Source organism: Euprymna scolopes, chromosome 40 (assembly GCF_053919585.1).
Source record: "Euprymna scolopes isolate OS-2025 chromosome 40, ASM5391958v1, whole genome shotgun sequence".
In the NCBI taxonomy this organism is placed as follows: Eukaryota; Metazoa; Mollusca; class Cephalopoda; order Sepiida; family Sepiolidae; genus Euprymna; species Euprymna scolopes.
In genome coordinates this window covers 45,204,105-45,227,497 of record NC_136521.1, presented here as the reverse complement: position 1 = coordinate 45,227,497, position 23,393 = coordinate 45,204,105, and the positions used below count along the sequence as shown (strand labels likewise).

Genomic DNA, 23,393 nt, shown 5'->3' with positions numbered 1-23,393 from the left:
GAAACCTCTTATCTCCGGATGAAAACCGATTAAAAAGTTTTCCACATATCTGAATAACCTATATATTAAATTTCAAGTTTGTAGATCAAAAATTCGTTGAGTATATAGGTTGAGAAGTGTCCTGACACACACACATTCTCACTTTTATAGATATATAGATTTTTATATTTTGGAAATGATAGCAAAGCACCTTAGTGAATAATTTAGTAGAAAAAAAAAAAATTTAAAGAATGATTTTAAGAAATCTTATATTTCCAAAATGAACTCAATTTCATGAGATATTTAATTGAAATAAATTACATTAAATATTTTTATAATGAAAAGAAAATTTTTTTTGTAAAAATGAAAATGTTTAAAATACCAATTCTTTTTATTTCACTTGGGTGTCACCACTTATCAAGGCCCAAGTCCACTCGAGGATAAGAGCTGATGAATGTAAGGCGGTATTGTAGTAATTGTTAATGGTGTAAATTGGGTAGAATTTGATTATTTATGGGGATGGTTCAACAAGAATTTGTTTACATTGGATTTGAAGGCTATCATGTTGTATACAACCGGGAAGCATGCCATCGGAACAATGTTTCACAGGCAGGCAGTTCTGGGAAAGAAGCTTTGTTCATGGAATCTGCATTTAGATTTAGACACAGTTAGAGAGTGTGGGAAATCGTATATAGTGGTTGTAGATAGTGGAGTGTCTTTTGTGAAAGTTTGGCAAGGGGGAAAGATTGGAGTTCAGTCGAGCACTTGCCATAAAAATAACGATAAAGCAAAGACATGCTTGCAACCTTTCTTCTGTGAGAAAGAGGTTGTAGGGAAGAGAAAAGGGTATTACCAATTAGGTTTTGAAGCAGGTTTTGAACTCTATCAAGGCTGGATATGAAATAATTTATTCATTTATTTTATTTTTATGTTTTTATTCTTCTTCTGAAAAAAAAAAAATAATCGTAGAAATTGTTTGAAACTTTTTTACTAAAACCGGAAATAATCAAATTATTTTATATCAGGAAACTATTTGGACCTAACACCATTTTCTGATGACCGAATCGGGATTCATTCAATTTCACCAAATAAATAAAACTCAAACCATTTTAAAACTTTTATCTTATTAAACTTTGAGAAAGTTTTCATTATTTTAAAAATCTCATCCACAAGCTCCCATTACTGTATATGCAATTAATTAATGCAAATAGATCGATTTTATTTTTTTTAATTATTCATTTTAAATCCACCAATTATTTAAAAATTTTCTTTAAAATAAGGGAAAATTTTATCTAATGGAGAACTTAATTTCAAATATTTATCCCCGCCTATTTTTATCAAAAACAGAAAATATATTTGAAAAACTGAATTAGCGTTATTTCTTTCAGTTTTAGAAATAATTAAAAACAAAAAAATTCTTCCCCGTTTTTCTCAAACATTTTAAACAGAGAGAAAATTTGAATTGAAATGTAAAGATGAGACAATTTCATTTCATTTTTATTTTTTAAATCCAATCTCAAAATTTGAACTACTGTCTATGCAATCAATCAATTCATTAATTGTGCAAATAAGTCAATATTATTTTTTAAAACTATTCATTTTAAATCATTTATTTATAAAACTTTCCTAATAATAAAGTAACAAAAAAAAAATTACAAAGATTTTAATTAGAAATATTGGTTATAGTCAATTTTCTGCATGACTGTAACCAGAACTGGTGATGACTTAAGAGTCTCTTTACTTTTTTGTTATTCAATATTTGTATTTTGAAGCGATTTATTGAAATAAAATATAAAAAAAAAAATATTATTGAAAAGTATACAAATAAAAATTTTAAAAATAATAAAAAGATAAAAATAATACAATTAGTCTTTATTTGCGCTTTTAATAAAAAAAATGGAGAAAGAAAAGTTTGCTTGTAAAGATCCACACGTTTCTCAGCGGTTGTATTTTGCAGTGTTGGAATGAGGCCTTAGCTACGTGAGATTAACATCAAGAGTGTGAGTTCCATTATAGAAGCGTTGATTTTACAAACAGACTTTTCTTTCTTCAACGTTACAACATGAAAAGAAAGAAGAAGAAGAAGAAGAAGAGAAAAGAAAGAAAACAACATACTGAGGATGGAGTTTGACTCTGAAATATATTTAAATTATAAAGTTTAAGCAAGTAAAATATTTATTTTCCTAATATGGCTTTCAAGTTCACTTGATGCATATTTTATTTATTTTTTAAATATGTTTTTTTATTTGAAATTTTATAATAAATGTTTGTGAAATTATGTAATAAGTTTTTTAAATTTGAAATTAAAAAAAAGATAAAACTGTTTTCATTAATTCTTAATAAAAAATACTCAAGATTGCACAAATGTTTTCAATTATTCTTAATAAAGAAAAAGATTGGAAAAAGTCGTTTTTGCTAAAACTTAATAAAAAAATAAATTTTAAAAAAATACATGCACAGGGGAGATACATACGTAAGAAAAAAAAAGTGATGGGACTATTTGGAGTTGTCACCGATTCTAGTAGCAGTCACGCAAAAAATTGGGAAAGACTGTAGCTGACTATAACGGAAATATTTCTCCGACCAATTATTTTTTTTAATAAAAAAAAAACACACACACACACACACACACACACACACACAAAATCTATTGGTAGCATTACAATAGGATTTTCTTTAATTTTTTCAGTTTTAGAAAAAGTTTATATATAATTATAATAGGTTATATGTAATTATTTTTTAAAATATTTTTCAACATAATTAAATACAAGTAAATCCTTGAAATATAAAAATGGTTTAAAATCAATGTTTTTTATAAACAAATTCATATGAGGAACTGAGAGAGATGTAATTTTTGGTATTAGCTCAGTGCTAATATGTAATAATATATATATATATATATATATATATATATATGTCAAGGATGAGAGTTCATATAGAAACGTTTTAATTTGAATAAAATAAAATATGCATCAAGTGCGTTTGAAAGCCAAATCACAACGTAAGATTAGGAAAATAAGCAAGTATTTTACATGTTTGAAATTTGTCACAAATATATTTCAGAGGTATACTCCATCTTCAGTATGTTGTTTTGTTTCTTTTTTCCCTTTTCTTCTTCCTTGCCATGTTGTAAATTTGGAGAAAGAAGTCTGTTTGTAAAGAACCATGCGTTGTTTTTAGCAGTTGTATTACAACACGGCAAGGAAGAAGAAAAAAAAAAAAGAAACAAAACAACACACTGAAGATGGAGTATACCTCTGAAATATATTTGTTATAAATTTCAAACAAAATATTTGTTTATTTTCCTAATATTACGTTGGATTTGGCTTTCAAACGCACTTGATTCGTATTTTATTTTATTCAAATTAAAACGTTTCTATATGAACTCTCATTCTTTGACGTTATTCTCGTGTTGCCCACGCACAGTTCAAACATTTCAAAATAAAACCGCTAGAAACAACATGCGGCTCTTTACAAACAGACTTCTTTCTCCAAATTTACAACATGGCAAGGAAGAAGAAAAGGGGGAAAAAAAAGAAACAAAACAACACACTGAAGATGGAGTATACCTCTGAAATATATTTGTGACAAATTTCAAACAAGTAAAATATTTGTTTATTTTCCTAATATTATGTTGTATTTGGCTTTCAAGCGCACTTAAAGCATATTATATATATATATATATATATATTGACATTGTGCAATAAACCTACACAAGTATATGAAAGTCCAGATAAAATAAGGGCGCTTCTACACTATTGGGAAGAAATTTTTGAAATCAAAATACTAAATTTCACATGAAAACAATGGTATCGTATTCCTATTTTTAAGATGATTATATCCAAAAATTACGAAAATCGATAAAGTAAAAAAATTATTAAAGAAGATAAAAAATAGAATTTCATGAAAACGATCGTAAGACACAGGAGAGTTCAAAAGGGAGGTAATTTTCTATTTCGATTTAAAGAAGATGGGCGCAATTTTTCACCTGCTACCACGATTAAAGTTTTTTTTTTTAATAATTCAGTAATATTCAGGTAATCCTGACTGCATAATTCGGAAGCTACCATTGTAACTTATTAGAATTGACAAAAAAAAAAAATCAGTTGAAACCATTGTTTTTTTATTTGAAAACTCCATTTATCGACTACAAAATCTCGTCCCAATAGTGTAGAAGCGCCAAAATAAGTGTTGTTTTTTTTAATTGATAAAACTTGTAACATTGTTATCACTTTGAAAATGGACCCAACTACATTGTATGTAGAGATTCGCAAAGAAAAGAAAACTTTGACACAAGAATTTTTTTAGTTAAAATTAAAAAAATTTATTTCATCTACCTTCAACAGACAATTCGCTGAAATGTATTTAAAACAGAAATTCGCCATTCTTGAGCTTTTTTTTTAAATTTTAGTTTTTTTTAGCTTCAATCCGTTGTTGTGTTGCCATAATTATTCTCTAAGATTTAGAATATCTCCTCCTATATATTCTATTGGTTTTTTTTTTCCTTTTCTTTTTTCTCCTCTGATTTTGATGCCTATATATACATTTCATTCCATGATGTCACACAGCTAAAATGCTGACATAACATTAACTCGGCACGCGAGTCGTCACTATGCATACACATTTAAATGACAGAGCCTGCAACAAAATTACACTATGGCTGTTATTGACAACGAAAAAGAAGAAGAAAGAGAACAAGTTCTTGTTACAAAGACACCATGATGCCAGCCACGGAAGAGAATATGTAATATAGAGCCGTGGTAATATGTAAAAGAAATATAATATTGGTATCATAATAAAACTAAACAAAAAAGAATATGAAAGCCCAGAGCAAAATAATGGTGTTGTTTCTGTTATGACTACAGCTATTAACAACAAAAGACGAAAAAACAAAAAGTAAATTCTGCAGTGACGGCCACCACTCTTATTATTGCTGTTATCTATACAGACCAAGATCATAAAGGTTGATGAGTAGTGGGATATCTATTAGTGTTGGGACGATTAATAGTAATCGGGAATCGAAAAAATTGGAACATTTTGGAGTAGCGAAATGGGAAAAATGTGTGGTTATTTTCCGATACCAAAAACGATTCTTTTAATTGTTTTTGTTTAAAACTGTGTATTCCATTGCTGGCACTAATGGTAAAAATCAAAAATATTTATTGATTTTTAAACCAGCAGTAAAACTGAAATCTGAAGATACATCCCCCACCATCGAAGTGTACTTTTATGTTTGCAAAAATATATGCATATATCAAATGGGTTTTTACAGTAATCAGAAAGTTATGAATAAAAAAAGCTAGAGATTTTAAAAGAATCAAAATCAGAATCGGTAACTGTATCAGAATCATGAAAAATATTGGAATCGTCCCATCACTAGTGTCTATATTAAAAATCAGATCATTAAAAAAAATTATAAAGAAGCATTGGATTTTAATTGTTTGTTATTTTCACATATCATAAGTTATTTTTTTTTAATATTGTAACTGAAAGAGTTGAACTATTTACAGTTTTTTTTTTTTTAATTATGAAAAAAGAATGTTTGTAATAAATTTTATTCACATTCATAAATAATCTGATATTTTTCATTAAAAAAAAAAAATGGCGAATGATTATCATTAAAAAAAAAAAAAAATGAACCATTATTTTAATAAAAAAAAAAAAAAAAAAAAGAATTCTTGGATTTGTAACATCCAAAATGATAAACATTTAAAGTTTTTTTTTTTCTTCTTTCAAACTTTTATATAAATAAGACATTTAACATTTTTTCCATTTTTGTCTCTTTTGCCCGAGACACGACCAAACCCACCCAAAATAACAGAAAATATTGAAATCCAAATTTGTCTCATAAGTGAAGAATTTTTGATTTGTTACCCCTCCCCATTTCCTGCACACCCATTTTTCAAATTAAATATTTGTCAAAATTTTCGAGTTTACTTTTTGAAAACACATTTATTTATATGATCGTTTCTGCCCATTCCCAAAACACATTCATCTTGACATTGACAAGTTCACAGTTTCAAAGAATTTCATCAGTGAATTTTTTTCCAACAAATAAAACCCATACAAGCACTATTGAAATTGCAACCCAGTTTTTGGTATGAACATGCAGGAATTAAAACATTACATGTGTGCGTGTGTGCGTGTGTATATACATACACACACACACACACACACACATATATATACATTTATATATAAATAAATAAATAACAATTTTGCAATATTCCAAAAACCAAGATTTTATTTATCTTATAAATAATTTTTTCTTTCAAAAAAAAAAAAAAAAAACTTTTAACAGATCGGGTTCGTTCACGGAAAACAATCAATATTTGTAAATTAATATTGGATATTTCTACCATTACAAGATGGCAGCCTATTGGAAACTGTCCGATGGTAGTTGTTTTGGTTCTTTCCAAATTTTACATTTTACAACGTTATGCATTTTTTCTGTTTCAGAACTTTGATTTATTTTTTTCTGAGGAGTCCATGGAAGAAAATAGCCAATATTCACATACAGATATTGATTGTTCCCCATGAACGAAATACATCTGGAAAATATACCAAAGTTTTAATTTTGTAAAAAAAAAAAAAAAAAATGTTTGTAAGATAAATAAAATCTTGGACTCGGGAATAGAGCAAAATTGTTATTTATATATCCTCTGTTATATCCTAGCGATCATAGAGATTCTGATTTAAAAACGGTTGGTATAGAAAACATTCCCCAAAGCATACATTTTCAAAAACTCACACACACATTATATATTATAATAATAATAATAATAATAATAGGATTATAGATAAGAAAAGCCATGTCTTGGTATATATAGACTTATTTGCCAATGTAATAAGGAAAAAAAATCAATTGAGGGGGGTATTATATGCTCTTTATATATATTTATTTGCCTCAAAATACTGAGGTATATATATATATATATGTATACAATTAAATGCCTTGTAGGAGAATGTGTCTCCAAAAATAACACGTGCATCGGCATGACTAGAACCAGTATCTCTCACCAAGTAACATGCCGCCTATCTTCCTTAAATGGCTTCATTTACCAATATCTTACAGCACACGATACCTCCAAAACTGGAATTAAGGAATATGTTAATTAAAAACATCGCCATTTTAGCCATCTGAAATGGTAATCTTTGCCTCCCAATCATAGAAACTCTAGTAATTTGTATGAAAAAAAAAAAAAAAGAAAAGAACAACGTAAATCAGGCTCAATATGAAGCCTGAAAAAAAAAAAAAAAAAAAAAAAAAAAAAATGTATTACAAGAGAAACAGACAGGAATTATCCCTGCTCTTCAATGAAACATGCATATATATCTCTAAAAGTGAAAGTGCCTGTGTGTCTGTCTGGCTGTGTACATTTTCCTATGCAATAACTGTCAATTTTCAGTCTACAGACTCGAAATTTGATATACAGGGTACTGAGATTTGAGAAAATCGACATAATCAGTTTTCGGCCAGAAATTTGGCTGTTAAGGGGTCAAAATTCAACGATTTGACCTTTGAAACTTTACCAAACTCCTTCGACAAGTTTGGGTATAAACAATTGAAATTTTAGATATAGGTTCCTTGGACATGGATCTAACTTAATAACTTGATTTGAGCCCAAAACAATAAATGTTAAGGAGTCATAATAGGGGTCAAATTTTAAAAAATAGACCGCTTTTTTTTTTTTTTGCTCAACATACACCTCCAAACACCCGAGCAACGCTGGGCTGAAATGCTAGTATATATATATATATATACATATTTGCTGATAAGAAGCATTAGGCTTCAAAATACTAAAGTATAAAGAGCATATAACATCTCCCCAATGATGATTTTTTTCCTTATTACATTAGCAAATAAATCTATATACACCAATATATGACTTTTTCTTGTCTATAACGCTATTATTATATTTAAGCTTCACACAGCTTGACAGATGCACATTTAAAGAATCATTCAATACCTCTTTAACCCCTTTCAAATATTCATTTTTTATAATATATATATATATATATATATAGTAATTTATAAAATATATATGGCGATTAAGCTACACTGAATATTCTGCGCATAAGCCTGACGAATCCTATAGTTGGATGAAACGCAGAATATTCAGTGTAGCTTAATCGCCATATATATTTTATAAATTACTAACTAACTCTACCTACGTATTGAGCACTTTTGAAGTAAATACTTAAAGTTTACGCATAAATCTATACTTTCGTATATTAAATTTATGTGAATAAATGAAGTAGTTATATATATATATATGGCACAATCATGCTGACACACCAGTTCTCACCAGATCACCAAAGTTAAGCAACAATGCGCCTGGCCAGTACCAGATGGGTGACCATTTGGAAGGCTAGGTGCTGTATGTACAGCACCGAGTCGGAAAATTTCCAGTTTGGTATCTGGGGGTCCATTAATTCACTGGGAAGATGCACCCGCAGTCATCGTTAAGACATGCATCTAGAAGGAAACTGATGTAAAAACCTGCGGTCTACTGTGTACTCTGTCCTGTGGCAGTTATCTGAACCGACAAAGGTTAACAGTAATACCAAATAGTGTGGATGGTTCTACACAAAGCCTTCACCACTATAAACAAATCATCTGTGTGGATTTCTGAGTAATTTGGCTGTTGTGGCAGAACCTCATACGTCGAAATCGACGGGGGGGGGGTGTTCACATATCAAATAAACGACAAAAGACTATATTCCAAATTTCAAGATGTTGTCCATCTTACAATTTATTCCTTTAAGTATGTTGACATGCACAATTCTTGACAGCACCTGTTTCGTAGCACAAAATCAGGTGCTGTATTAATAATAAATATTTATTGATTTAAACTTCAAGTAAAACTAAAATCTCTAGATCACCCCATCGAAAGTGTGTTTTTACGTTTGAGAAAATGTAGACACATTTAAAATGTGTTTTTACAGTAATCGGGACAAAATAACACTTTTATAGTTAAATATTTAGAGATTTATAAAGAATCGGAATTGGGAATTTTGTATGAAATCGGTAATTGTATCGGAATCAGGATAAATTTTGGAATTGTCCCACCACTAGTGTGTGCATATATATATATATATATATATATATATATATATATATATATATATATAGAGAGAGAGAGAGAGAGAGAGAGAGAGAGAGAGAGAGAGGGGAGAGAGATGGGGAGGGAGGGAGAGTGGCTCTACCATTAGTAACTATATGTTTGTTCGCTAGATTTTGACTCCTCCTGACTTTTTTACTGTGGGGTTATTCTCAATGAGTCTACTCAGAAATCTGACCTGCCGTTGCTCAAGTGCCACTAGAGCTATGCCACAAAGTATGCTGCTCAGTTCCTGAAATAATACCAAAGTGAATCAAGTTCTACGAAGAACAAGCACAGCTTTAATAAGCATCACGTTTTATGTTGCACGTTAACTTTACTGTACGTTTTTTTAATTTCTAAATTGCTATCTTATATTTCTTTCATGTTACACTTACAATGGTGGAATAAGGTCATATAGTTACTTATGGTTGATCCCTGTATGTATAATAATGAAAAAATTAAATAACGCACTTAGCTTTTACACTTTCCTGCAGTTTTATGATTTTCATCGATCATCAGAAATGTATATTTTGTATCATTTAGTATCAGGACGAGACTGAAAGGCGTGAGAGTTATCAAGATCTCATACGCTACAATGCCTAACTTAGCCCAGACAATTGTATCTTCTAATAAGAAGAAAATCAAAGAAGCCCAAGCAATCCCTTTCCCATTAGCCACTAAAATAAATGTAATTGCCAGAATAAGCGTGAATGCCCTTTTAATAACAATTGCATACGTAAGGATGTGATTTATTCTTGCATCATAACTGAGACAACTTCTTACCCGCCCCGCCCAAATAAACTTTTCCAAGTGCAAATCCCAGTACAGTCTAATAATAATAATGAGTTAGATTAACACTCTTTCACAATAAACTAGCACTGGCAGTACGGATAATAAAGGATCTTCCCCAGATAATAACAACTTGGACAACCTGCCCCACTGCGATTCTCTCCATACCCTACTCTAACAACTGTAGGATCCAAATCCCGAACAACAGTAACCAGAATGCACCTAAAACATACCTATACTGTATATAAGAACACAATAAATTCTTGTAAATTATAATTTACAGTCTTTAATTGTAATCTTTTATGACAAGCTATTTCCTATTCTGTTCTGCATAATTGCACAGAATTTAAGACGAAAAGGTTCTAGCACACAGAAATATTTATATATATATATATATATATATATATATATAAAATGTCCTTGTCAGTGTGTATGTGTGGAAAGTCTTTACCAAATACCTATATGAATATTTGGTCTACAGAGTTGAAATTTGATATATAGGGTATTTGGACCTGTAGTACACTTTCGATTTGGTTTTTAGTCGGCAAAATAGTTGCTAAGAGGTCCAAATTGAAAAAAAAAGAAATTTTTTTCTTGACTTAAATTAAGTCAGCTATACACATTTTTTCTGCAGATGCGTTAATTAAAAGTTACCATGTCATTTTTCTTTCTCCAATTTTTGTATATGTATAAAATTTAGGTCATACGCTAACGAAAAAGGCCAGAGAGCTACAGGTTTTGATTTTGCTTTTAACTGATGGCACACAAGTCATAAAAAAAAAAAAAAGGCTTCCTCCAGTCTTGACAGACTATGGATACCCACAGTAAGGGTGCCTGCGTGTGAAATTTTTGTGGCAAGAGTCCCGCAATCTCAAATCACACTTTTCCTGAGTCAACATTGCTGTATACCAGTGGCAAGATGTTCAGGACGAATGGAAACAATGCCGAGATAAGCGGAAAGCACATACAGCGCCTAGAATTCCCAAATGGTCACCCATCTGATACTAGCCAGGCTCAACGTTGCTTAACTTCGGTGATCTGATGGGAACCAGTGTGTCAACGTGATTATGCCGTATATTATATAAGCTTGATAAAATAAACGGAGAATTGGCTCTATAATAATAAATACGAAATTTTCATGAATTAAAATATAATATTTATGCATATTTTTTGACCAGGCAACACCAGACCGCCTGCTAGTATGAATATAAAATGTACCTATTTACAATGCCTCACCAGGGAACAGAGTTAGACACCAGGGTCGTTTTTTAATGTGGAGAAAAGGTACAAAAATAAAAAACTGTCTCAGTCGTGAAGGACTGTTCCTCCACTGAAAGCGAACTAAAAATGAAAGTGCAGCATCTGGAGAGCAGATACTACACTTTGATCTTGGCCAAAAGAATATCCTTAAGCCATAAGGGAATATAACTTCGTGAGGTAACTTCACACCCAATAATTTTGAAAAATAAGTGCTGGAAATTTAACGCAGAAATACGATTCTGGCTCGTCTGAGCTGTATACAAACGTACATATCTGTATACTGATAGAAATGCACTTCCGATGATCGGATTTACAGCGAAACTGCAGTGAAGTATCAAAAAGAGTCCCTTCAAAGTATTGTTTTATTTTATATATCTCGATGTCCCTATTCAGTCTCAAGAGAAAATGGACACCCCTGTAAGGGTAGCCGTGCATGTAATTATGAGGCAAGGATTGCGCAATCTCCAACCACACCTCTCCTGAATCGGCAAGGACAGGTCCAAGACGGATTAAAAACAATACCACTAGAATTCCCAAATGGTCACTTATTTTAGTACTGACCAGGTTCAACATTGCTTAACTTTGGTGATCTGACAGCATCCTATGTGTCAACGTGATTATACCGTATATATATTTCATTAAGTATTATAGCCAATTTCTGTCTGCATACTTTAGTTCTGATCTGGCCGATGTATTCGCCATAATCACTTTTAATCTGAGTACTTTTTGATCTGTTCATATCCATCTTCAGGGGTGGTTATAAGTAAAGGTGTTAGGATATTTATAAGGGTGATTCCCCCACCCTACATGAAATCATTTTTTTTTTTTTTTTTATTAATATACTTTATAATATAAAGTATATTAATATAAAAAACAAAATTCACCTTTGTAAATATCCTAGTATTTTTATTAATAACCAACCCTGAAGATGGACAAATCAGAAAGTACTCGCATAAAAGCAATTACACTGAATACATTGGCCAGTTCTTGAAAATTTGCTAGGCAATTAGAAAGGATCAAAATTAAAGCATGTAAGTCAGAAATTATGTATAATATTTAATGAAATATGCTTAAAAGGAAGGAATGCTGCATATATATATATATATATATATATATATATATATATATATATATATATAGTCATCCACATACAGTACTGTTTTGCTGTATCACAGCTCATCAGTGTGGCTAGACAAGCAACTACCTCAAGCCACAATCGAAACTCGACCGCCTAAACGACAGTTACGCTATTCAGCTGCTGCCGATACAAATTTCTATTTTTTTTTTTTTTTTTCTTTTTTAATAAAACATCAAATTCCATTATAGCTCAATAGTGCAGAACTAGAGCTACAAATACTTTTTAATTTTTAAATGCTTTCAATATAGGGAACAAAAACGTATATACATCAAAAACATTCTTTTATTGTTCACACGAGCAAAGATTTTTTTTCGGTCCATACTAAATGCAGTAGAATCCTGGAATACGGCATTAAAAATTAGTAACAAAATACAGTGCACATGTATATAATCAAATAACATTATAAATTACACTGTAAGGCAGGGCAAATACCATAACCAGGGGTCGGAAAAACATTGTATTCCACACTGTAACCTTAAAAAAAAAAAAAAAACGTATTCTAGGGGCACCATATCCTGGGGTTCTACTGTATATATAAAGTTCAAACATTTGTTTCTATTTTTCTTAATCCATAAAAAAAAAAAATAAAAATAAATAAAAAGTACTGATTGTAAATCTGAAGAAATGGATTTCAACAAAGTTATTCCCAGAGGAGGTTGCTATTTGGTTTTGTGGATATCCGAGCACTGATGATGATCCGAGTAAGGAAAATAGAAACACATATGGTGAACTTATATATATATATATATATATATATATATATATATATATATATATGTTACTTGCTCTAGTGAATAATAAAATAATTTTTTGATGAATATAATGAGTTTTTGTTCCTTATACTAAAAGTAGTAAAAAAATTTTTTTTAAAAAACAAAAACACATACACACACACACATGCAAGTTTATGAGAAATCGAGACATGCTGATTAGTCTATGGCAAGATTATTCAATATTAAACAGATATGTGGTTAGACTAAATATCACAAAAACAAATTCATTATTTTTAGTTAGTGATTTAAAAAAAAAGAATTAAAAGAAACAGCATTTTTCTCTTTAAAAATTCTTTACATTCGAAAATAATTTAAATTTTTTATTCTTAATTTTCAAATTTTAACTTGATTGAAAGAACATTTTTCATAATTGTTTCTATTTTTCTGTGATGGCCTGAAAAAGTTCTTATCTTTCTCTGACGTCGGACTACCCCGGTCACCGAAGAAAGCCAGAATTTTCATTCTATATTTTTCAGAAAAATAAAAATAATAAAAAACAAAAAATACATTCTAGACATACTTATTAAAAACATTTAAAAAAAAAAAAGTCCAAATATTTTTTTCATTTTTTTAAAGTCTATTTTTGTTTTTCATTTAGTTTCGACGTCTGTTGGCTTTTCTTCAACAACTTTGCTCTCCGTTGTGGTTCTGTCGACATGGTCCAGGTACTCTTTGCCCAAATACAGGAAGGCAACACTAGAAGCGATCCCTACAAGGATCCGAAGGGAAGTATTTCTTGGCAGTAAGGATTTGGCCGATGCCCAGATCAACACCGAACCAAAGTTGAAGACTACGGTTCCGAAAGTGCTGAAGAGAATTTTCCGAGCAACTGGCATTGCTACCATGTGTTTTCTTGTGTACAGATAGAGCCCGACACCGACGTGCGCGTTCAGCCACAAGCCGTTGCTCACTAGCACTTCATGATCTGGTGAAAAATTCCTGAAACAAAAAGATTAAATAAATTTAAAAAATATTTTTAAAAAATAACAAAATTATAAAAATAAAACGTTTTTCTATTTTTTTTAAGATGTAAAGTACTTGTGATGAAACAAAATTTCCGAAAATCATTCAACTGATTTTTATTTTTAACTAAGAAAATCAAATTTATGGATAACTGAAGAGCAGCTAGAACCCCCCATAAAAAAAACTAAACAAAAAAAAACAAGGGCGATAACTCAATAATTCAAGCTTGCAAGATTTGTTGTAATGCCTACAAATTCCCGTTAATTGCTTAAAAATGATTTTCTTATTTAAAAATAAAACTACTTAATGAAATGCTTTGGAAAATAAAGGGTTCTTATTGTTAAGGTAGTCAACAGATCGATTTTTTTTAAATATGTCATATTTAGCAAAACCAATATTACGTATTTAATTGTCATGTAAAAAATAGTAATATATTCAGAAATTACAAAAATTTATACAGTAGAACAACTGGAAAAAAGTTTATCGCTTTAGACAACAAATGTTACATGCCATGAACAAGTAATCTAAAATATTGAGTTATCTCCCCTTACCAGTCTACTTTATAATGTCTTAAGAAAAATGCAATTTTACCCAATTTTCCATAAAAATTACTTTTAATTATAAATAACTTTCTACTCGATGAATATATACACACACACACACACATCTCGATTTCAGCTTCTGATTCTTATGAATTCTTCCTATATTAAAAAAAAAAAAAAAGTAAAAAAAATTGTTTAAGATGTAAAGTACTTGTGATGAATCAAATTTAAGGATAATTGAAGAAGAGCTGTCCACTATTTTGAAAAAAAAATCTATTAAAAAAAAACAAAAAAACACACACACACAAGGGAGATAACTCAATTCAAGCTTGCAAGATTTGTTGTAATGCCTACGAATTCCGATTAATTGCTTAAAAATGATTTTCTTAGTTAAAAATAAAACTACTTAAAGAAATGTTATAGAAAATAATGGGTTCTTATTGTTAAGATAGTGGACAGATCGATTTTTTTTAAATGTCATTTTAAACAAAAACAATATCACGTACTTAATTGTCATGTCGAAAATAGTATTATATCCAAAAATTATGAAAATTAATCGAGTAGAACAACTCTTATTGTTTTTAGTAAAAAAAAAAAAAAGGTCTATCATTTTACATACCAAATATTGCAGCCATGAACAAGTAATCTAAAATATTCGTTTTGGAGTTATGTCCCCTGCATGTAGACTCTTACTGTCTACCTATAATGTCTAAGATAAATGTGATTTATCCAAATTTCCGTAAAAATTACCTTTAACTATAAATGACTTTCTAATTTATGATTTTTCATCATTTTTGGATATATTACTATTTTCAACATGAAAATTAAGTACGTAATATTCTCCATTCAGTCTTGAAAGACAAAGGATATCCCCTGTAGGAGCAGCTGTATGTGTAATTGTGTTGCAAGGGTTGCGTAATCATCAACCACACCTCTGCTGAATCGGCACCATTTGAGTCCAGCACATACAAGTCCAAAACAGTCACCTATCTGGTACTGGCCAGGCTCATCCTTGCTTGATGGGAACCGTTGTGTCAAATGTGTCATATGTAATATTGTTTTTGCTTAGAATGACATATTTAAAAAAAAGAAAAGAAAAAAATATCCATCTGCCGACTGCATCTTTTTAACAAGAACCAAAATTTTATATTTATATTTTTTTTATAATTCTTAATATAATAAGATTGCAAAAAGTGTTTTGAATAATTCCTAAAAAAAGAAAAAAAGATTAAAAAAAGCAGTTTTCACTAAAATGTAATTAAAATAAAATAATAAAAATGAGTACATGCACAAGGGAGATATAGACACGAGAGAAAATAGCAAAGGATGAAGGAACTATTTTGCCTCTTCACCAGTTTCGGTAGTAGCTACGTAGAAAATTAGGGAAAACGTTAGCTGACTATAACCCGAATTTGATTTTTTTTTTTCCAATGTCCCATGTTAAAAATTACTTTTTAAAATCTCGCAAGTTTGAATTAATTGGAGTTATCTCCCTTGTTTACAAGTTGATATTACAATATCATTGCTGTTCTCTTAGGTACAACATTTTATTTTACTTTTTATTTAAAAATAATACTACTTGATCAATTCATGTGGTTTTTGGTGTACAATATTTTTTTTCCGTCACAAGTATGTATGTCATGCAAAATTTTCTTTAATTTTATTTTTAATATGGGGGAATTCTGGACAAGCACCCTCACTTTTATTTATTTATTTTTTAAATGCAAATCTATAACAAATGAGTAGGAAAACACAAAATAAATTGTTTGTTTTTTACTCATTTCTCAACTGTATTTCCTTAAAAATTATTTATGTCGCAAATAGTAATGTTTCATTTACCAATTTGCTACTACCTGACTCCCCAGCAGATCAGCCATGAACCCTTCTTATAAAGGGGAGTCATGTCTGAGAGATTGGTCATCTAAGACTGGCCAGAATAGCTACTACACATTGAATTATTTATTTACAAAAAAAAAAAAAAAAAAAAAAAAAAAAAAAGTAAATAAAAATTGTAAAATAAAAATGGGTTATAGTCAGCTAATGTACTTACTAACTTCCGGCATGGCTGCTATCAGAAATGGTGACAAGGCAAATCAGTTCCTTCAGTGTTTCTACTGTGAAGCAATTTATTGAAATAAAATATAAGAAAAGGACATTATTAAAAAACTAGCATTTCAGCCCGGCGTTGCCCGGGTGTTTAGATGTGTATGTTGAGCAAAAAAAAAAAAAAAAAAAATTGGAAGTAGGAGGGCAGGCTCGAACCTGTACTGCGAAGAAGGAAAAGAACGGGGGGGAAAAAACCTGACGTCTTTGCTGTTACAACCACCACCAAACCAGAAGTGACTTATGTTTAAATTAAGGCTAGACAATCGAAAGGAGAGGATGACTTTCAAAAATATCAGAAAAAAAAAGCAACTCCCCTATAGAAAAGTGCCCAGTTGAAGGTGAAGATATTAATGTTTTCAGACAATTTTTCGATATTTGTCATTTGAAAGGCCGAACTTCAAAATGATACTGATCTTGTAAAAATCAGTCGCCTCTGTTGAATGTTTTAGGCAGACATGCAAACATACATACATACATTTATATATTGGTAACTAAAAATTTTCGACCCAAACCGATTAAAAAGCTTGCCCTATCTCTGAATACCCTTTATGTAAAATTTCAGATGTTTAGACCAGAAATTATCTGAGTAATTTAGTAGACACCGCAGAGGTAAATTTTTTTTTAAAACTTTGACCCCTATTATGACCCCTTAACATTTATTTTTTGGGCTCAAATCAAGTTATTAAGTTAGATCCATGCCCAAGGAACCTATATCTAAAATTTCAAGTGTTTAGACCCAAAATTGTCGGAGGAGTTTGGTAGAGTTCTCAAAAGTCAAATCGTTGAACTTTGACCCCTTAATCACAAAATTTGTGGCCGAAAACCGATCACATCGATTTTCCCAAATCTTAATATCCTGTATATCAAATTTCGAGCCTGTAGACTAAAAATTGACAGAGTTATTGCGTAGGGAAATGCACACACACAGACAGACAGATACACAGACACGTTCACTTATATATATATATATATATATATATATGATATATAGATAGATATACAAGGTGGAACAATAAATTTGTTGCCCTAAAGAAAACAACACTACAGTTTTATTTTAAAACTTTCATTGAAAAAAATGAATTCAGGAAACTTGATTATGTTGTAGAGTTGAGATTAATTCAATGTAGCTGCCTTCAGCTTCAATCACCGCCATGATACAGGTCTGGAACTGAGAGCATGCTTTTTCCATAAGTGTCGGCAGGAGATCGGCGGATGGCGGTGATCAAGCTGGCTTTGGTATTGTGGGAGGTCATGTTGGTGATATTCTTGACGTATGACCAAATGCAGTAGTCCAGCGGGTTCAGGTTGGGGGAGGAGGGAGCCAGTGAGAAAAGCGCCCAAAGTCATAACACTCCTTAAACCAAGTCTGGGTTTCTTTGGACTTGTGGGTTGGTGCAGAGTCCTGCTGCCACACTTAGGGTTGCCAATGGCACCTGATTGCGCCAAGCCGACTACAAAGATGTGAGGTAGCATGCTTCGGGACAAGATCAAAGTGTAGTATCTGTTCTTCAGATGCTGCACTTCTATTTCTTGTTCTCTTTCGGTGGAGGAGAAATCCTTCACGACTGAGACAATTTTTATTTTTGTACCTTTTCTCCACGTTAAAAAACGACCCTGGTGTCTAACTCTGTCCCGTGGGGAGGCATAGTAAATAGGTACAACAAAGACCATAACCGTGGCCAGAAGCGTTGAACCATCTGGATTTGCATTTTGAGGGTTCTGGCAATGGTCCTGTTGTCATAACGTGGATTGGTAGAGAGCATGATTTGTACAGCGTCGCATCTCCGATCTCGCTCGTTGAACAGTGTGTCACTTCTAGACATGATAGAAGGCTCCTATCACTCTTGCCACTTGTACACAACTGGCCAACTAGTAGATGGTCTGCAAACACGAAAGAAAACCAGATTCCATCAAACGGAAATGGAATCCCGTGGTCTTTTCCAGGGCGACAATTTTATCATTCCACCTTGTACAATAAATATTAACAAAAGTATACAGATAAAAATAACAATTAGTTTTTATTTGCACTTTTAATAACAAAATTCAAAAATAAAAGTTTCTTTCCTAGAACTGCCCAGTTGATTACAATATGGTAGACTTCAAGTCCAATATAAACAAGTTTTTGTTGAGCCACCCCCTTAAATAATTAAAAACATTGAGTGTGTTCTAGTTAACTTGGAATGTAATTTAGTTAAGGGCAAGTCTTTATGTTGTTATGTATATAGCTTCAAGTATTTTTAACTTCTTGACGTTGGTTTCGTGGTGTATTATTTGTGTGTTGTTAACTAGAATTTCTCTTTGGAGGGAGGGGGCAATTTTTTTTTTTTAAATGTAATATTGTGTTAGATTTCATGAATAAAGCTTCTTTCTAAGAACTGCACGCCTGTGGAACTCTGTTCCGTCTGCTTGCTTCCCACCTGACTACAACTTGGATGTCTTCAAGTCCAACGTTAACAAATTCCTAATGAACCACCCCCTTAAGTAAACACTTCATCAAATCTCCACACTAACGTACTGTACTTGCAATAACCCTTATCCCTGAGTGGCTTCCAGGCCTTGATAAGTGGTGACCACCGTGTAAAAAAAAAAAAAAAAAAAAAAGAAAGATTCTGTATTATGCATAGTAAGGTGACGTGATAGGGTGGTGTTTGTGTAACCAACATAACTATTAGTTTTATTGTTGTTATAGGAGTTGCACTCTCCCAAGGAGCATTTGAACTTATAAATGACGTTGGTTCGTTCTAGTGATTTGAATATAGAGGAGACATTGTTTTTTTATTGCTAGATTTTGGGTTTTAAATTTCTTTATAATATATGAGAAGTCTAATGTTATTGTTGTCAGCAGGGGAAACATACCTATGGATAATATTTTTCATGACCTTTTCCTCTAATTTAAATTTAATATAACTCTTTTCACCTCAAACAAGGTGCATTGCCACTTGGAACATAAGGGGCTACTATTTGGAATCATGTCTGAAAGGGGACTGTGGCAAATTGGGTAGCGAGATGTTTTTTCACATTACATTTAAAATTCTGCAGGTCTATGCAGTCAGGGAAGCAGTAAACAAGAAGAGAATTCCAAAGTATGGCAGTCAGTGGTGAAACAAACTATCATAGTAGAAGATTGTCTGGTATCAAAAGATCTCAATAGCGAAGAGGTGGGATTTTGTTGCTTGTCCGATTAGTCATGAGTATGTACGTCAATAGGGCACAAGCGCTATGAATACATCAGAACATATTCCATTAAAGTACTATATAATTAAAGAGGGTATGATTCCAAAATATTAGATGGTTATATTTATAGACATGGGTGATAAGAACTGACCAATCAAATCTAGCAACCAATCAGAAACCAGAACCACTCCATAAAATATACTGGATATTTTAGAATACTGCACATACTTTTTCGTCTTCATGTCTAATACTTAATTTTAGCAGATTCTGATGAGAAAAGTTTCTGGAAGAGAAAAAAAAGATAAAATTTTTATGACGATAATAAACAGGTGAGAAGATCTTGTTGAGAACGAAGATAAATTTGGAAGAAGAATATTTTTCCTCCTACACATGAGGAGCTGGGCATGGTCGTTCTATCTTGTCTTTCCAGCGAGGCTGTAGCCGAGATTGAACTCCCTACACGAGTTGGTAGAGTAATTCAAATCTTGTCAGTAGCTGAATACTTGATACTTCGCCAGGGCTATCAAGGGTATTTTTTATCATGACGCCATCACAAGATGGGGTGCAGCTTAAGAGAGTCCCATCTACCCTTGAGAAAAATAGACCGCGCCAGTTTTTCAACCTGGTATTTTACCATCTTGTCTTTACTCTTGGCAAAATGGTTCACTTGTGTCAGATATCTGAAGAAGCACTTCTCTTGCAACTGGGATGAGTTTTGAGACAGGTTTCAGACAGAAAAAAAAAAAAATAAATAAATAAACTAACCTTTATCGTTATGTAAAAGATCACAAAAGCACTAGCACTGAACATATGTAATTTATAACAACAAAACATAAATTACATATTATGTTAGGTATGTTTATATATTTGTACATACGGGATTCACTCCTAAACTAATTATTAGTTTGGTGCAAAAATAATGTTTTTTTATCAGATACACACACACACACACACATATATATCGTGGTCTAATGATGATAGCTGCTGACTGTTAATGCGACGGTTGTAGGTTCGATCCACGGCTGGGGAAAGGTGCATGTCTAGCTGCACTGATGAGTTGTGATACAACGAAACAGTACTGTACGTGGATAACAATTTAAGCCCCTCTCTTTGGGTTGAACACTTTGTAAATATTTTTTCACCCGACGCGTATTTAAGCGATTAAGTAAAGCCCACTATTAATTTGTTTGTAAACAAACTTATGGTTGGAGCACAGTTGTGACGGGCAGGTGTGGATTTAATACATACTCGAGAAATATTTACAGCACTGATTCATGGTCTGATGGTGAGAGCTGGTGACTGTCAATGCAACGGTTGTAGGTTCGATCCACGGCTGTGGAAAGGTTTATGTCTAGCCGCACTGATGAGTTGTGATACAACGAAACAGTACTGTATGTGGATGACAAATATTTATATATATATATATATATATATATATATATATATATATATGTGTGTCAAAAAACGAGATTATTTTTGCACCAACCTAATAACTGATCATTATAAATTTTGAAACAACTGCTATGATATTTTAAAAACTACGTTATTTAGTGCCATTTGTTAATGACATCCATATAACAGGGATTTACTTTGCGAGTGAAACAATCGCATTTGCGAGTGATTTGTTTCAAATGGCACTGGAAATAATAAAACGCTTATCTTTTAGTGATTGCTTGTTTACATCAACAATCTTCCAAAGCTTATTACCGAGCGAAAAATGAATAAATAAAACAAGCGAAGTCAAATTTAAACAATAAAAGTTTAAAAGAAAAATATATCCTTTTTTTATTAACAAAGGCTATTTAAAGAAACATCTCAAGAAATTCGAATGTTTATACCTTTTGTAGAGGACGGAGTCGCCTTTTGATGTGTAGTTGACGATCTCATCCTCTGTTGTTAAGTAGGAGATTGTAGAATGAAGTTGCATGGTCTCCTTGCCATAAAATGAAGACACGAAATATGCCGGTATTATAGATAAATTTATTTACAGCAGATACAAAATAAAAGATAGTAAAAGTTCAGAGAGTTAAGAATTTACTAAGAATTCTTCATAATTTTGGTTTCGGTTTTAGTTATAGCTTTTTTTTTTTTTTTTTTTTTTTTTTACACGGTGGTCACCACTTATCAAGGCCCGGAAGCCACTCAGGGATAAGGGTTATTGCAAGTACAGTACGTTAATGTGGAGATTTGATGAAGTGTTTACTTAAGGGGGCGGTTCATTAGGAATTTGTTAACGTTGGACTTGAAGACATCCAAGTTGTAGTCAGGTGGGAAGCAGGCAGACGAAACAGAGTTCCACAGGCGTGCACTTCTAAGAAAGAAGCTTTGTTCATGGAATCCACGTTTTGATTTAGGCACAGATAAAGAGTGGGGGAAATTTTTCACAGTGGATTCAGCTAGACGGGTGTTTTTCGTGAAAGATTGGCGAGAGGGGACCAGAGATTGGAGTTCAGACGAGCACCTGCCATGGAAATAATGATAAAACAAGGTTACGCTCGCAACGTCTCTTCTGTGGGAAAGAGGTTTCAGGGTAGAGAAAAGGGCATCCCCCACTGATGGCACTTAAGTCATCTATTTTTTTTTTATAAATAATTTTACCAAGAATTCCTCATAAGTTTCGATTTTATCTGATGGCACCTTAGTAATCTACTTTTTTTATAAATAATTCTATCAAGAATTCTTCATAAGTTTTGGTTTCAATTATAGCTGAAGAAACTAAAGCTTATAAGTTTGGGATTCAGTTTCAATTCAAGTTGATGAACCAAAGTCATATCTTATTTTTAATTGGAATTCATTATGGAGATGAGTATTATTTATTAATTTTATTTATTGTGGACTTTTATCCTCATCTTTTTTAGTTGTTGTTTCACAACGTTTCGGCCAACTATTCCTCTGGCCTTCGTCAGGTGGTAACCGCGACGGATAGGAACTCTGAATCCCTGACTGCATTCACTGCAGTTACTGCCTTCCGTAGTTGTTGCCGTCTCACCACATTTTGGCCGGCTTTCGGTAGGATAGAAACCGCTATCTTCAGACAATTCTCGCCTGGAACCATAGAGATTCAACGTCTCTATCAACTGCGCCACGGGCTCCGAAGCGCGATCAAGGTTGAATTTTTTAGTCTTATAAATTCATGTTTATTTATTATCTGATCCTCCATAGTCGGGTCCGTACCGAATGGTATATATTATTTTTAATTGGAATTCATTGAGATGAGTATTATTTATTAATTTTTATTTATTGCGGACTATCATCCTCATCTTTTTCTTAGTTGTTTCACGACGTTTCGGCCAACTATTCCTCTGGCCTTTTTCAAGTGGTAACCTCAACGGATAGGAACTCTGAATCTCCTGACAACTCAACAACTACGGAAGGCAGTAATCGCAGTGAATGCAGTCAGGAGATTCAGAGTTCCTATCCATCGTGGTTACCACCTGACGAAGGCCAGAGGAATAGTTGGCCGAAACGTCGTGAAACAACTAAGAAAAAGATGAGAATTATAGTCAACAATAAATAAAAATTACCAAGTCATATTGATATATTTTTTTATTTTACTCATAAG

General features: G+C 31.9%; 1 protein-coding gene and 1 pseudogene across 2 annotated transcripts in view; both read right to left on the bottom strand.

Moving 5' to 3' along the window:
- Positions 1–10,836: 10,836 nt before the first annotated feature.
- On the bottom strand, positions 10,837–10,953 carry LOC145265919 (5S ribosomal RNA; annotated as a pseudogene).
- Positions 10,954–13,320: 2,367 nt separating this feature from the next.
- The window catches only part of LOC145265523 (uncharacterized), a 41,062-nt gene continuing 30,989 nt past the window's right edge, over positions 13,321–23,393 (bottom strand). For both annotated transcript variants that reach the window (XM_080121436.1, XM_080121437.1), the window contains exon 2: positions 13,321–13,985. In XM_080121436.1, coding sequence (XP_079977562.1) covers positions 13,637–13,985 — 349 coding nt within the window. In that variant the 3' untranslated portion in view covers positions 13,321–13,636. The remainder of the gene's footprint in view (positions 13,986–23,393) is intronic.